Raw genomic sequence first — 17574 nt, forward strand, 5'->3', positions numbered from 1 at the left:
GTAATTTCAACATGCAAAAATAAGGAAACATCACTGAAAATGGAAAGGTCCACCATGAAAAGGAGCTACCTCAAATCAACGATTGAGCCTCTTCTTTCAATGAGTCACCTAATTATTACCAATTCTTCCTCATATGAAGTTATGTAAGATCACCTGTCCTTCAGTGTGATTTTCAATTTTGCCTTTGTAATGAATAGAGGATCAGAAACTATATAAACTTCAATATTGAGAGCCACCAAATTGACATTGTTATTTTCTTGGAAGCTCTTTTGACGCAGGACTACTCCATTTTTATTTCAGAATTTCCTTGCTCTTTTGTGGTTAATGATACACAGATGCACAGTCTAATCCTGCTCCTATTCAAGTCCATGAGAGTTTTCCCGTTACTATCGGGGGGGGGGGGGGGGGGGGGGGGGGGGGCCGCCAAAAAACAGGCCTACAGTATTAAATACATTTTTTGCTTTTGGCTTTCTATAGTATTTTCTTTCCTTTGGGTTTTTTTGTTTTTTTTTTTTTTAAATGAAGATAAAATTTGAATGTACACTTCCAAAGACAGAATCTTCCAAGATATAGTTGTAAACATAATCCTGTTCTTATCACACAATATTTTTCTATGTAACGTTCCACTACATTATAAAATATTAATGAAAATTTTTACTACTTAAAGTCCTTTGAAATCAATGGCACAAGAGTCCTATTCATTTTACTGGGACTTTGTGTATTGCGAAACTACTGCTCAAGCTGGTCACAGAACAATGCTCTAGTCATATAAGACACACCAGCAACCATTTTATTCCTACTATGCTGCATCTTCATATGCAGTATTATAACAAATTATTCTTACTATGCAAAGTTCTGTTAAAACCAACAGTATAAGCATCTCATTGACACTATTAGGACTTTGTATGGTAAAGATAATATGTAGTAGCCTTGTATATATACACAGAAAGATGCTGCCTATTATGAAAAATATATTTATTAGTGCCATAAATATCAAAAACACTTGGCAGCAATGGACTAATCCCAAGTTAAAAAGAAAATGAAAAAAAGCAGCACTGAGAAAATGTTTTGGCTAAATATATTCAAAAATGTAGTTTTTAGTTTAAAAAATAAAATTCCATGCTGGCAAATTGTGTGCCAAGATTCAACTTAATTAATTCTGAAACCACTATAGGACAGATTCTGAAACTTCACCTCACATGAGTAACCTTTACACCTGTAAGTAGCAGTGCTATTGACTTTAATTTGAAATTATTCCAATGGGCCTAGTTGCACATGTAAGAGTTAGTCACATTAGGTCCACTTTTAGAATCAGTTCCAATTACATTAAACCCCCTAAATCAATTACTTAATGCCTATAAAATAAAATGCAACTACATCCTGTACAGGGGCTCAATCCTGCAGCCATTAAGCTAATGTCTGTTCAATGGAAACAGAATCAAGCCCAAAATGTTATGAAAATTACTAGTTAGTCTGCATGCTCAATTTCAGATATTTAAAAATCTCAGCCCACATTCCTCCCACAAATAAACCAATATCAAAAAAAGATATACGAAAAATTATTTTTTAAAATAAAGACACCTTTTAGCCAGAGTGTTAGTAAAGCAAGTGGCTGAAATTATAAAAATTGTCTGTGTCACTTTTCAACAACTGTTTTACTATTTTTTACAGTGCATTTCACATCTGGGCTAGCAACTTGTATGCCAAGTTTCAAACCAACTGCTATTGAAAACTGTCAATGCATTAGACCCTGAAATTCAAGTGGTGGGAAGAAGAATGGGGAGGTGGATGTTCATGATGTAGCCTGATGTTCCCTTAAAAATACCCTTACTTCTGGGCATTGTAATAAACTGCTAATTTTAATGTGGTAACTTTGATGAATGTCAAGTTATTGGACCTAAGAAGTAATGCTATAATTATTCAGTATAAACACAACATTTCTATATAGCACCATTAAATTTATATAAAACAAGTCAAATGCCTATAACTTCCAGTAGGAAAACAATTATGCTGAAAGAATGTAAGAAACACTGCAGCAGACAAAACCTTATTATTCAGAACCCCCTTAGTTACTGAAAATACTTAATATAACTTTTGTTGATCAATATTCTCATGTAAACACTAAATAATATATGATTCCGGTGGGGAGAAATGCAGCAAATCAAATATGGTGGGAGAATGTTTCAAATTATGAATAGTAGTATGACTGCTAATCCATAAATCAGAAATCAGAAAGATTGTTGTAATGTGGGAGGGCTCTATTTAATAAAGGTCATTATAACTCCTGGCTCTAGAGCTATAAGATCTAATATCCTCTCTGGTAGCTCTATGATATGCCCATGCATTACTGTTCTTGTTGACAGTCTGTTGCCTTGGAAATATTTCATTATTTCAGTTTTTCCATTTGTAGACCCTTGGCCTTGTGATATGAAGGCCACCCTATTTCATATTTTCGATTATCATTTAAGCAATCTTCTGGAGCTATTTATATAAAAGCAAGTGTTAGACAATGCATATCATCATTTATCACTGTTGTGTTTAAGCTTATACTCTAGAAAGAAATACAAAAATGAGGAGTTTTTTCTTTACTTTAAAACAACGCTACTGTGATATGCTTTACAAATCAGCACAGGCATACTATACGCATGCCACTTCTATTTAATTATCTTGGTTATATATCCACACAATAAAAAATCCTAGGCTCGTACCATAACTGTATAATTTGCAACCTACCAGAGTTTAAAAGAAAATCAAAGAAGTTTAAGTGCATAACTTTAAATATAATTCTTTCACAATCTAAACAGATAAAACAAAGTTTTAAAATTCTTCAAGTAGTATTTATACTTAATGGTACCAAATAATATCTGTGGAAGACATTTTAAACCATTTTCCTGTTATTTAAAGTATTTTAATACATTCCATCTAAACAGTGTGTAAATGAAGAACAAACAAACAATGAACAGATTGTTTACTCTCATGGTTCTAAATTTTGATAACTAGTTTATTCAAAAAATAACTAAGAATATAGTGATTTCAAAAGCCATTTTTCAAATCACTCAGAAGATACACCTTAGAGGAGATTTACAAAGTAGGCTTAAATAAACAGTTACATGCAAGTATGTAGTGCAACAATAAATAAGTTTTAAGAAAATGCACATTAGTGTATACTTACTGAAGCACAGTTACATTTTTTCCAAAACTTTTTCTTAAGAACGCATAGCATGATACATAATTTCCCATATAAAAACAAATCAACTTACACATGTAATATTTATACTTAAAGTGTTCAGAGCTTTGTAAACAGTGATAACGAAGCAAACCCTCAGGGCACAAAACTGTCTGGACACTAGGCCAAGTTTCTGGCTATTAGTTCTAGGAGTTTAGGCTCCTTGTTCCCCTGAAATGATTACTCCTCCCACTCCCTACAGGGTAAAACTACTCTTATCCAACCTTTAAAATGACAGCATCAGAGCTGAACAAGAAGATGCTATTAAAGGGCATTAAATTAAATACAGTATATCCTCCTACAACTTCAATCAGAATTTCAGACCAAGTGTTATTTAGTTCAGCTCTCAAGTGGAGCAGAATAACAAATCGCGCACTTTGATTTACCTTCTCCGAATGCCAAATGGAGACAGGTGATAAAGAAAGCACTCATGCACAGGCTATGAAGTTTCCCCTAGAAATTAATTCTATCTTCAAGATTCCTATCTCAGAGAAATTCCCAAAATGGCACACAAATATGCTTCTGCTGGAGAGATTACTGAAGCTGTCCTGGCAAATACATTTATTACTAATATAGTACCAGGATCAGAAAGAAGACAGCAAAAGTGTATATTAGAAAAAAACCACATATTGATATTTATATGTTGTTTTTCTTGCAAATGAAGAATCCTATAGAAAAAGCAAAAAGCATGCTGCTAAAGGCACTATTGATACAGTAAAAATGCCTATGCAGCTATTGGAGGAAAATGTTGAATGTTTATCACTAAAGAGAAGCCAAAACATAAATTAGACTTCTGATTTCTGGATTTTTAACGAAGGTGCACATTACACCTATATCCAATTCAGTTCCATATGACTTTGACTAAGCTGTCAAAGTGCAACAGTATGCATCAAGCACAGGTATCTAAATACTTTACTTACGAATACAAAACAGAGTTTTCTGAGGTTTTGCAATACTCAGTAACCTACTTCCCCATGAAAACTACTGATATGCCTATCAAATCTGCAACTAATTAATTTTTGTAAACATACACTGTGGTATGTTTACGTAACATTTGAAAGACAAGTTTTGAATTAAAAGTGTGAAATAAAAACTGTTTAATCACAAATCATTTTATGTAAATGTTTCTCAGATCAACTTGTACTGTAAAATATAAATCCCGTAACGTGACCCAGTCACTTTTAAAAGCTGTCTAAATGTTAATTTCCATTTTACAATTAACCAGGCACCTTCCTCACCCTTTCACCCACCCCTAAATTCACTAATAATACAGAAGGAAGAAAAAAGAAGAAGAAAACACCTTTGGCTGCTTTCCTCTTGGACATATATCTTATTGAAATTAAGCTTTGAATACTTTTGTAAGAATCACAAAGTCACATCACATGAACTTGTCAACAGTTTCCTACTGATCACTTCTAGAAAGATTCATTTTACTAGAACAAATCTGCTACGGGCAATTCACGTCAGCAACAGTCAATTAACAGCAAACACAGTCCCAAACAAAAGTATATGGGAGAGACCGGTGGATTAGAAGCAAAGGGGAGAAAGGACCATCAACTCCGAATTCTAAGAATAACAGTTTACAGTCCTTGCAGATATTTTGTATACAAACTCTTCTCTGGTGGTGTGTGTTTTAACCAACTCCACAGTGCAGTAAGTAAGTATCAACTGTTCCAAACAGCTTGATTGGCTTCCACCCCCAAGAACGCCAAGGGCGGGGGGGAGGGGGTTAGTGAGCGTGCATTATTCTGCAATTATGGGAACAAACTTGCCCGAATGCGCAGCTTGTTGCGAAGAGCAAACAGCTCTTCTCTAGTTTTTGGCCTAGCTGCACTTGAACTGCACAAGCAGGGACGGCCCCTCAGCAAGACGTTCCAGGCCTGGTGCAAGCGCCTCATCTCCCAGTCATCCCCTCCCCCCCCCTTCCCCCGCCCCCGCTTCGCGGAGACTAGAGACCCGCAAGGGGCCGCCCCGGGGATCCCCACCACCACCGCCGCCACATACACCCCTCCCCCTCCCGAGTCAACGCGCCCTGCCAAACACCGGCTCCTGCAGGCTGGGGAGGTGACACTGCTCGGAGACTGGCGGCGGCTGCCGCGGAGAGGCTCGCAGCGCGCGCGCGTGTGTGTGTGTGTGTGTGCAACTGTCTGTGTGTGTGTGCGGCGGCGGCGGCAGGCAGACAATATGCAATAGGAGAAACTCCCCGTACCTGACAGGGCGAGCGGGTGTCTGCAGGCAGAGAGTCCTCCTCCTCCTCCCACCATTCCCCGGCATGGCAGCCACGCCAGACCCAAGGCAGCAGCGGCGGCGGCACCGCACGCTGCTGCTGCTGCAGGTTCAATAAAGAGAAAGTGTTACCGTTCTCGCCTGGAAGGATCCTGCTGAAAGCTTGGTTTGGTGGGCGCCATCTTCCTGGGGTGGTTTTTTTTTTTTTTTTTTACGCTCTCCCTTTACTTTTCCCCTTGCTGGGGCTGGCGTGTGTGGTGTGTCTAGCGGCGGCGGCGGCGGCAATGGCCCTGCTTAAACAGACAGGCTAAGGAAAAGTACTGAGGCCAAAGCATCGCGGGCTCCCGCTCCTCGGCGCAGTCCTGGTGCAGGTTGCTCGCTAGCACGGCTGCTGCGGCGGCCGCAGTCCACGAGCCGAGGAGCGGAGGGAGCCCGGGCTCCGCCGGCTCCCCAGACATGCCAAGCGTAGAGACAGGCGGCCGGCGGCGGCGGCGGCGGGAGGAGAGAGCCGTGCAGCCCCGGCCATTGGCATCGCCCGGCAGGTGTGAGACACGCACACACGCCCCGGGACAGATTAAGCTGGGTGCCAGGCCATGGGGCGAGCGGGATTGGGGCGAGAGGGGGAGGGAAGAGTCAAGGAGCTCCGAGCTTGACCGCTGTGAAAGTATTTCTGGGCATTTTCCAGCTGCTTCCCCAGCTCCGCTCACACTCCCTCTGTGCAGGGGACAGAGAGCCTCCGCTGCCGGCGCAACAACGCCACTCAGTTGCAGTTTCGCACACTTCCCTGCTCTGGAGCAGCAGATCCAGCAGAAAAGAGGGGCTGACAGACACCGTTTGTGTGTAACTCTGCGAGTGCCCATGTGTGCGTGCCATAGGAGAGGGCATGTGCGCATCGCATGTACCATTCCGCCAGGGCACATGCTTATGCTCTCCACAGTGGGTGCGCATTACATATGTATTAGTGAGTGTGCGCGCAATATGTTGTGTGTGCAGCACATCTTTATCTTTATGTATACGGCATTTGAAGAGCGTAGAGGCGTTAGATACACAGAAGTATCCACACGGGTGTATAACTCATATCCTCTGCACAGAAGCCGCATCTAAATGGGAGTGGGGCAGCGAATACAGGCGCGCGCACACCCATTTGAGTGTGTACACACCCCGCATCTTAGCTGTAGATGCTGCCTTCTTGGAAGAGGCAATATTGGTAATGTTAACACAGTGCGATGACTGGCTCTGTTGGAAAAGCATATGCTTCGCTACTTCACTGGAGATTACCAAACCGATCACGAAATAAGGGAGCGAGAAAAAGAGAATGTCTTTCAGGTTTCTTTTAACACATAAGGAGAACTGGGGTTAAAGAGATTTTAAAAGTCAATGTCTCTTTTGTAAATGGCTTTTCATAGCCAACATAACTTTGTGGGTGTGCTTCTGCTGCCTGCAAGTTCAGCTGCTTAGGGCCTGATCCTGTTCCCAAAAGGATTCTTTCCATGGGAGCAGGATCAAGCCCTAAACAACAGAATTTAAATAGAGCGCCTTCTCCATAACTTAAAAAGTCAAGGGAAAGGGGAATAGGATGGCTATAACGTGAGAGTTGTGCAAGAGAAAGCAAATGAGGAAGAAGTTAGTAAAGCACCTGAAAGTTTGGCTGTAGGGCGCTGTAAATGCACCAACAGGAGAATCTCTCCCTACCGGAGGCAGCGAGACTAACCTACCTATTAGGTTCGAGGGCTTCAAGAAGCAGACAGTCTATCAGGGCAGCCCAGGGATCAAGCCCCTGCAGACAGCTTCCTTCTCAAATCTGCCTACTCACCTAGGCCCCCGATCCTGCAAACACTCACACATCACTGTAATAAAGTTAAGCACGTGGGTATTTCAAGGATTGGGGCCCCATTTCTTACTGGACTTTTTGTATTTGTCATTCTGCAGTACATACACGTAACTGTACCGTATTTATCCAGAGTACATGTCATACATTTCAACATAAGGTCACTGGATTTCTTTTATTTTTATTTCAGTAATTAAATGTGGGATTTGTAATAGAATTTCAACACTGTAATAAGGAATCTGGGGATTCAAAAAGCACAAAATGCCCGTCAATCCGGCAAAGCCTTTTCCCCTCCTCCAGAAAATAAAAAGTTAATAGGGGTCATTCTGAATTTTTGCAATGAGCAAAAAAGTAGTGCCAATGTTCTAGTACATTTGTAAAGCATTTCTATATAATGAGTTGAAAGATCATTCAAAGGAAAGGCATAGTTTTAGTCTATAAAACCAAAAGTTACTTTACATTAGGAGAAAATGCAAATCATCTTTTCTACATGAAATTAGAAAGTATGCAAAGCATCCAGACTGGACTGAATTCTCATTAGTGTAGGTATTTGACTATATATTTACTCAACAATATTTGGTTACTGGTGTTGGTAGTTTATCATAGAAGAGTTGTTCTTATAACTTTTTCCTGATTACTGACTGATAAAAATCAAACTATTAAAATCTAAAATTGCACATGATGCCCTGTCCATATATTTCCCTATAATTTAAACCCTGGAGGTCTCTCATTTATTTAAAAGTCAATCTGACATTTCTGACCCTTGACTTCCCCACTTCATAGACTAAATTATTGTGACTTGTCTGTACTTCCTAGTTAAAGTGACCATCAGTTTCCCTTGTCATTTAAATATTTTATAAGTGACAAAAAATCATACAGAAACCATGAAAGGAAAATACTAACCCAACTTTTTCCCATTCTTTTTATCTGTCACGTTCCAGTTCTTTTATATAAAAAGTTCCTGTATTTGTTTGAGCAGAAGAAGGCTGCTATTACATTTCAAACATTCCTTGGCTAGGAAAGTGCTCAAGGATCAAAATGAATAACTGCAAGATTATCAATTTTATACTAATTTTTCACGAAATAAAGCCTTCAAAAGTCACGACCAGAAAATTCCTACCATCGGACATCAAATGGAAAAAACACACCCATGTGTTTTCCAAAACTTGCCCTAATGTGTTAGGCATCTCAAAGTTGGTGTACAACAAAGCAAGCAATGATCGATTACCTGAATCTTACCAGTTTAAATACTGGTGGTTCCAAACAAGAGTTTCCAAACCAGTGAAGTTTGAAATATACAGTGAAAACTTCCTGGGAAACTACTTTTCATTATATGCACATTTAGTCTGAGGTGTTAGATATTTGTGGTTACACACCATTTTTTACTCCAGTGTTTAATTTAATGCAATACTGAAAGTCAAGATGTTTGGAACTATGCTATTTTTATTTTATTTAGCGAACCGAAATTGTTTGTTCAGATTTCAATCTATATTTGTTTCTTGTCAATTACTTGGGGGTTTACATTTTCGTTATCATTTGCTAGTAGCAAAGAATATCAAAGAGAAAATTCAGATTTTTACTCTTAGAATGACGAGGAAATGTCATGTAATTAAACATCATGTTAGTATCAGCACTATCAATGAATTCTTAGGGGGGATGGATAAAGTCTTTAAACTTCATTATGACTTATTGCCTGACCCAACTTTGTAGGGCTCTTCCTAAAGGCGCTGCCTGCGAAACTCGTGCATTTGCATTAGAATACAGTTAAGATGAATACTCAACAGTGCTGAGTTTCATGCTATATTTCCCTGTACTAACAGGTGACATGATAATACTGTTATACTACAATGTGGAATTGCAAGCGTGCAACTCCAAGTGAAAATTGTCTCTTTCTCTGTCGAAAACAAATTATCACTCAACACACCGTGATCAATTATCCCCCAGGCTGCCACACAGTGGGATTTGCACAAGGCATTGACATTGAGCAATTCCTCTCTTTGAAGGGATGAGCGGACGGGATCTCAAACTTTGGAGTAGCCAAGCAAAAGATGCCGGGAACTCCCCCCCCGCCAACCACCACCATTGCTGCTTTCCAACTCACCCAAGACACAACTAGAAGATTTTTGTTTACCTCTCGGTGCATTTTAAAATACCCTGTGTTTTTACACCCAGTGAGCTACCGACAGCGAAGAGAAAGAGAAAGAAACACAAAAGCACAAAGAAAAGCTAGTGAGGGAGCCTCACACACACCCCTTTTTGACTTGTACTCACCGTTGTTGGTAGGAAGTGATGCCCTGAACGTTTTGCGGGTTGCCGTTGGCTGCGGTGCTGGCTCTCCCCATGCCTGGCCCGGCCGGCACTCCCCCGGCCGCCCCACCGGCCGCCGCCGCAGTCACCTGCACACTGAAATCCGGGAAGATCCTGATCATCCCCGCGGCTCAGCACCCAGCGAGTCTCGGCGAAGAGGTACAGCAGCTCCTCTCCCTCCGGCGGCTGCAGCAGCAGAGCCAGGCACACTGCAATCCCATTAGTGAGCGGCGGCCACTGTGAGTGAGGGAAGGCGCTTTGATCTGAGCTGCTGGGCTGAGATTGAGAGGAGCTGGGGCGGAGGGAGGGGGAGATATTTTACCGATTTGCAAACATGCAGCGTGTGAGGATTTGGGGAGGGGGGTCTCAGCACTGGGGGGAGGGGGAGGAAGGTATAGCTAATAATACCGCTGAGGCTGCAACAGAAAATCCAAGCTGAGTAGGGACAGAGGGAAGAGAAGGGGGTCGCGATTACTTTAGCCGTGCAGTGAAAATGATGAGCAGCAAATGTTGCCTTTTTCCCCCTCCTCCCTCCCAAAATGCAAGTCTTGGAGGAGTCTCTGTCTCAATGAAGTAATAATAAGCGCTGCTGACCACAGCCTGGGCTAGAGCCAACGGCGCGGGGGAAGTGGGGAGGAGGAAATATCCCAGCTCCCAGAGTCCTAAAGAAAGAAGGAAGAGTAGAGGATTGTTGCAGCCCAAGTTCTTGCTCTTGGTAACTTGCTGCCCCCCTCCCCCCGCGCTCCACACACACTTTCTATGAAGGGACGGTTTTCACAAGCGAGGAAATGCGACGCTTTTGTGCAATGGCAGAGTTTGTTCCCTATTATAGGGAACTGACTCTCCTCCCCTCCTAGTGTGCAGCAATGTTATTGCTACTCAAACTTGTAAGGTGTGCGTGTGCGTGCGCGCAAGCACTGATCCCTACTGCTGCTTCAACATATCAATTATACCGCTGAGCGGTGTGCAAAAACCCTTTGCAAATTTATATTACAGAGCAGCAGGAGCAAACGACAACAGTGAGGAAGGTGGCTCGTCTTTGGTCTCTCTTTCATGCAAACTGCTTGATAATCTGAGAGGAAAAAACATCTGCAGATGTACAGCTCTTTTGTGCAACAGTGGCAGGAGTAGGCGCCGAGGAGGATGGATTTGCTTTGCCGCTCTTCCCTGCTGCAAAGTGCATCTTCTCCTCCTCCCGGTTTAGCTCGGGTTTAAAGGGCGCTGTACGTGAGTCTGTGTGTGCCTTGTGCCTGAGCCACGCTGTGCTGCCTTGTGGCGCTTCTCAGAGCGCAGCAGCAGCCGGCGGCGCAGTGCGAGGTGTTGGAATGCGCAGCAGCAGCCGCCCGCGCGCCGTGCCATTCCCACCCTCCCCCTCCTCGCAGGCGCCGGGAGTCAATGAATGAGGGAGCAACAACTTGCTCTGCCGCGCTGCTGATTGACTCCCCGCGCGTTAACCACCGGCGCTGCGGGCCTGCGCCGCTCGTCTCGCAGCCAATCGCAGGCCACCGCGCGGGGCTGGAGCGGCGCTTCACCTGTTTAACCCTTTGAGCCGGGAGGGCGAAGAGGGACTGGGAGGAGTAGCCTGGGTAGTGGCCAAAGCGAGTGGGGTGGGGGGAAGGAGGCGAACCACAAGGCCGAAACAGAGCCCTTCTTTTCTTAACGCTTTGCAAAGCCCTTGTCCTAGTGTGGAGGAAGGAAGGAAGGAAGGAGCCTTGCAAAACTCACCTAGAAAAGGCTGCAGCCCTTGCATCCAATCTTCTCCCCCAGTCTCCCCATGGCACTGAGAAATTAACCGGGGACACTTGCCTCAAAGGCTGTCCCCTCACCACACTAAAGCTACTCAGTGTGGCCAAGCGGGCCAGTCCCTGTTTGCCAGGGTTCCAGACCGACTGCAGCGCATGAAGGCCTTTAAGTCAGGAGTATTAGGGGAAGAGAAGAGGAAAGGCCCTTCCCTCCCCACAGCTTTCCTGCACAGGTGCAATGTCCACACATTGCCCTCCTCCTGGGACTTGGAGCCCAGGACCCTCAATTCCATAAGGCAGGCTCATGTTAGCAGTCCCAGCCTGTTCCCCTCCAGTGAACAAACCCCTAGAGGGAGATGCAGCATGCTGTGTGCTAGTGTGGGATACACAAGCAGCATTCATGCTGTGGCTGTCTTTGCTTCCTGAGGACAGAGCTGCTAACCCTGATGGCACCACACATGGTATGTCTACACTGCAAAAAAGTGTGTTCTCAACTCAGGTTAGCTAGCTTGAGTTAAAATAGCAGTGAAGGCACAGCAACTTGGGTTGGCAGTTCAAGTTCAACCCCGCCCTATAAACCTGAACACTCAGAGTATGGCAGTTACACTGAGAGAGGTGCTTGCTGCACTGTTGCAGCCTGGCCCACCACCCTGGAAACCATTGTGCTTCTGGCTTCCACAGGCACATCTACTCTTATCCTGGCAGTATATCTCCTTTCACCCAGTGCAGCTCAGCCTCTATGAATCTTAGACTGGCCCTTAATCCACAATATCCTCTTCATCTTGACTTTTACTTACCATTTTTGTTCCAAACCAAATGAAGACACATCTACTTTTATGTTAAAACACAGACTGCATTCAAATCCTTTGTATTAAATAGCATCTGTGTTTGCATTCTGTTTTAACACAGAATGCTTTGGACTGCAGCTAATACCAGGAGATATGAAACTAGTTAGTCCCCACATGTTGCACATAAAAAGAATTCATAATGAGCGTCTGTGGGATGTGGAATGGATCCCATGAGTTAGCTGAAGACCTCATAACGTAAGAGCTGAGAAGCCTAAGTGAATTATGACTGTCTTTCTCCTCACAAGTAGGATTAATTTTCTATCCCACTTATATTCATTATCTATCCTGTTTATACCATAGGGACATCAATTGTTTGAGTGTTACATATAAAGACTTTACAAAAAAAAGTATAGGTTAGATAGCTGTGGGAGGAGGGGATGTTATTCAAACTCCATTTTTAAAGAACAGTTTTAAATAAAGATGTGCACATTATTTTTATATGACTGTGAATGTTTCTTTCTTCTTTGTAATCAACATACTTAAAATGCAAGGTTTATAAACTACCCTCCATCTGCCCATGGCCCTCCCAGTTTTGTCAATAGGAATTTTGCATGCAGAACAAGGACTGTATATGGCCTTTAGAGAGCAGGTCAATAAATGGCTGGAGGAATGATTAAAGACTTCTGAATAGTGCCTTTCCTTTTTCTTAAAACACAGTACAAGACTGGCATGAATATAGGCTAGGCTACCACTCTTAATTGGTTATGGAATAAACACGGAAAGGAATTTAAATGTGCACAAAAGCCATTTTCCAAATTCTCAGTCCATTATAGTAGTTTTCTCTGCCAACTTGTGTCCAGCCATTACAACGGACTTAATCATTTAGAGGTCGCTAAACTTTGACTGTCACTCTGTTTGGGTACCAGATTTTCATGATCCGAAGGTAACAACTGAGACACAGAGAGCCAGCCTTTCGGCAAGAATAAAGGCTTGTCTCAGTTAAAAGTCACACTGGTCCTCAGCTTGCACAATTGAAGTCAATAGGAGTTTTGTCATTGACTTCAATGGGAGCAGGACTGGATCCTCTTTGCACATTTTACAAAATTTTTTTTTATGACTACTGATTGTATCATGTATTTAACTTATTTAACACAGGAAAAGCCACCTCCAGCAGCCATACAGGTAGCCCCATTGAAGTCAGTGGAACTACCCACATGAATAAGACTAGCAGGATTCAGTCCCAGGTTTGTAATGTCTACAGTATGCAAAGCCATTGTTTCATAGCCCTTGAAAGAATATCTACTACAAATGGTTTACCATGACTGTAGAATAGTTAATTTGATTGTTTATTGCTTTTCTCCCACAATCAAGGGTAGCATAGTAAAGAAAAGCATTAATCTCTGTTATTTGAATCTTATTTAACACTTGAGTGAAAATGTTCAATGTCGGACTTATCCTCCTACCTGTCTGCCCATGCTCAGTACTGTGGGCCTGATTCTCCTCCCATTTTTACTAGTCTTACACCAGCATAACTGTGTAAGTGGAAGGAAAATCAGGCTTTACCATTTTTTTAAGTTAATTTATTTTCATCACTTCCCGATTAATGCTAGATTCTGGTTCTTGCGTGAAATTCTTTTTGTCTAAATGCAGTACACTATAATAAGATATTCTGCAAGTTGCTTTGGTATTGATTGAGCTCAAAGATGTTCATGTACAGTAATGCTGTTTCTTACAATATGCTGTAGATCTTCCACTTTTCTGGCAAAAACATAGTAAGGATAAAAATTAAAAACACATGACAGTGTGTAATATAATAACATTTAAAATTTATACATTATATATCCCTATCTATCACAATTATATGTTATATCTTTATCCTCATTCTCAATGTACTACTGTTCCTTTCTTTCACAGGTGAAAAAAATCTCTTCTCTGGAAATTCATTTCCATTTACTTAAAGTTAAATGGTTTGACTTTGAATTTTCATTATCTGCTGTTGGAAGGAGCCTGTGACAGGTACTAGAGAGAATGCTACAAAGCTTCATTGTATCATCTAATTTTTGCTTCACTTTAGTCAGATATCATTTAGGTGGAGAGTAAAATAGTATACATAGAACAGGATAAAACAGAACAAAACAGAACAGAAATAAAATAAAATGAAAATAGGATACATAATGAACTACAGGAGAAAAATGCCTTTATCTCTGAAGCATTGAATTTTTTTTTTTAGTTTCTCACTAGTGAGAAAATTGAACTAATTTTATATAAAAGGAATATGTCATAACAGGATATGGCATTTATCTTCATGAGATGGGGTGACCTCATCATTCATAAGTGGTGTAGCTATGAATGAGTAATCAGCCTCCCCCACCCATTAAGTGTAGATAAAGTCCATGTCTTCTGTATAGGTATTAAATATTCAATTTATTATTTTACAACTCTTCATCTTTACAAGTGTCCACTGACTGTTGTATCAGTTGCTGGAACCAATATGTACTGTTATTGTGAAGCACTGGTCATTCAAATGCAGCTCTTCATGACAGTGGATAGAAATAGAGAAGGGAAAATAAAATAACAGAAAAGATGAAAGAGGAGAAGATAGACCATGTAAGGAAATATTATGGGCAGAGTAGGGATAGGAAGGCTAACTGACCTGTACTTTCATTGCTTGTAATATTCCAAGAGCTTTATAACATACGTACAGTGAAACATTTTTTTGGTAATACTACACATAACAACTACCTCATATCTCAAGTTATATTGCTAAATTATTCCCAAAAGAGTTTATATATGTATACTGAGAGAGGAATATATAATTAGCAAAGAAGAATTTCCTTTCACTGTTTATCAGCAGTGCACATTAGAAAAGAGCAGTTGTTTAAAAAAATATAATTTCTTTCCAGAACTCTATGAGAGAACATATTTTCTCCCTCCAATGATGTCATATGCTGCATTTTGTTTTCCTTCCTGTGTAAAACTAATGATCTCAGTATAAAATGTACATACATTCGGTTTAATTTTATGTAAAAAGAATTGACTGTTCATGAGAAAAGTGATAACATATAATTTCTAAATAGTGAATGTTAAAAGTCAGGATAAAAGCCATCAAAACTCAAATAGGAAGTACTCAAATATTTTCCATCTTTAGAATTCTTTGATATACTCAGGATACCAGGGCTGGGAGAGTGGAGGAAAGAAATATCTTTTCTAAAAGGATGCACTGGAAATGAAGGGAGAGATTAAGATAGCCGTCCATATATTCTAAGCAGAAAACACAGAAGCAGAAGAAGATAGAAAGAAAATGCCTGGGGAAAGTAGCATCACTATCGAAATCATAAAAGATGTATAAGGACATCAGTAGAAGAACTAGAAAAACTATTAGAAGAATGCCCTATAGGGCTATCCCAATGGCTCAATGATTAGCACACTGAGCTGCCACTGGGAAACTAGAGTTAAGGTTTGAGGTTAACCTTAGAATCTCACTCATCAGTATGGGCAATTGAAAGCATTGTGAGGCTAATGCTTCTAGCATGGAGAAAGAGGGAACAGTGATGCATCACTTATGAACCCTACAAATATTTAGGTCCTTTACAACCACTAGAGCTATCTCAGAAAAGAGTATCAGTCCTTTCAATTGGCTGGAAATCCCAGTTCCCTGCTTATTTGGGAGCAAAAGAGCCCCTTTGACCTATACCGTGTAATGGCAAAGGATAGCTCATTTTCCATTGCTAGAGCTCCAGTGTTAATTTCTCCAGTGTTGTATGTACTGCTCTGGCCAAAAGTCCTAATTAATGGGTAATTGCTTAGCACCAGAGGTTTTCGACAGTGTTGATCCCCCACAAATGGTGTTGAACAGCTCCAGTGGAAGATCAAAGAAATGCCATCTGTTTTTCTCACACTTCATCTGCTCCTGCAGTCAGCAACTTAACTGCAGGTGCTCCATGGTGTTCATACAAACAGTTGTATCACCAAAAGACCAGTCTTCCTCCCCTTCAAGATCACTGCCATGACTCCAAGATGAGCTAATCCTGTACTTTGGTGGCAATCAATCTGGGATCATCTTGGGGACAGCAGGAGATCAGTTTCAAAGCAACACTTTCAATTTGCTCCACACTAGGATCTGAATTATACCATAAAGCCTACGAACTAGTTGAAGTCAAGAGAGAGTGAAAAACAAACCAAATGGTTTTGGGGTTTTTTTTGTTTTTTTTTTTGTTCCCAGGGCTTCAAGAGGTATCAGCATCTTTTTCTCCCTGTGGCTACACCACATCTGCCCTCCAAGGCCAGTAAGTCTTTCCACTTCTGCATGTCTTTAGGGTCAAAGAAGCTTATAAAAAAGACCAGCTCAGTAAGCAACATTATTTCTATCTGTTTTCTACTATATTTTCTGCCTGCATCAATATTCTTACCTAAGATAATTTGCAGGGACAGGAATTTGGCTAGAGGTAGCCAAAAGTAGCCAGCTTGATTTATCTCCTATCCTTAAGGGAGGATCTTAGCATCTGGATCCTTGCCCCTCAATTAGTCCCTACCCTCTTCTCATTTAAAAAACAAAATAAACCCCTACAACACTGCTTGAACCCCTAGTGCATTCCTGAAAGGACAAATCAAAATTAAGAACAATAAAATAGGAACAGATTATTATTTATTTCTCCATCTCAGAGCTCTTCCTGCCAACCTAGGCCACACTGTGCATACCAACAATGCTCTACTGAGTTATGCAGCAGTGGTAGAGTAGCAAAATCCATAAAGCTGTTAGTACCAATGTTTCTTTCCCTTGAAGGTAATCTGGAAGTCACGATCAGGACTGATCCAAATAAACCCTTAACGGTGACATAGGTTCTCCAGATGTCCCTGGAAAAAATATTAATTGATTTATAATTCTCAAGCATTCCAGAGTAGGATGTGCATTTATTTATATTTATTTTTATTAAGAACACTAACATCATGTAAGTCTTCATTTTTACAAGGGAATTAAACTATTGAGGCCTTCAAAGATAAATCCTTCTTTATAACTGATTTCTTCATTTCAACCTACTCTGCCTTCTGGGATGAGAGACCCAGTATAGAATTTACAGCCAGTCCTCCCTACACCTTGTCAAGACACTTCTACTACTCCACTTATATTGTATTTCTTCTTGTTTTTGTTGTTGTTGCTCACTTCGTCAATTGCTAAGGCAACCTAAAGGTGGTTGGTGCCCTGAGGTGACATTACAAGCTCTAATTAAAGATATTTTCAGACGCTCAGCCACGTCTTCTTATGTTTGGCTCTCCAGTCCTTTTCTCGTGGCTTTATCTTTGGCGAGAAAGTTACGTGAGCTGAGATTCATTTATTCCATTTGAAGATCTTTATTTTCAATTTCCACAGACCAGCCCTAAACACCACCAATTTCAGAGCACACTGAGCTCTGCCTCCAGCAGACAATTCCTTTTCTGTTTTTTGGTCATAAATCTTTT

At 41.2% G+C, this 17574-nt stretch overlaps 1 protein-coding gene across 1 annotated transcript in view; it reads right to left on the bottom strand.

Annotated features, from left to right (window-relative positions):
- The window catches only part of NPAS3 (neuronal PAS domain protein 3), an 813175-nt gene extending 803333 nt beyond the window's left edge, over positions 1–9842 (bottom strand). Inside the window, exon 1 of the mRNA XM_067534288.1 lies at positions 9552–9842. Coding sequence (XP_067390389.1) covers positions 9552–9709 — 158 coding nt within the window. The 5' untranslated portion in view covers positions 9710–9842. The remainder of the gene's footprint in view (positions 1–9551) is intronic.
- Between the last annotated feature and the right edge of the window lie 7732 nt (positions 9843–17574).

The sequence above is a fragment of the Emydura macquarii genome, unplaced genomic scaffold, assembly GCF_026122565.2.
Source record: "Emydura macquarii macquarii isolate MOO-44397 ecotype Brisbane River unplaced genomic scaffold, CSIRO-AGI_Emac_v2 contig_374, whole genome shotgun sequence".
NCBI classification, from domain to species: domain Eukaryota; kingdom Metazoa; phylum Chordata; order Testudines; family Chelidae; genus Emydura; species Emydura macquarii.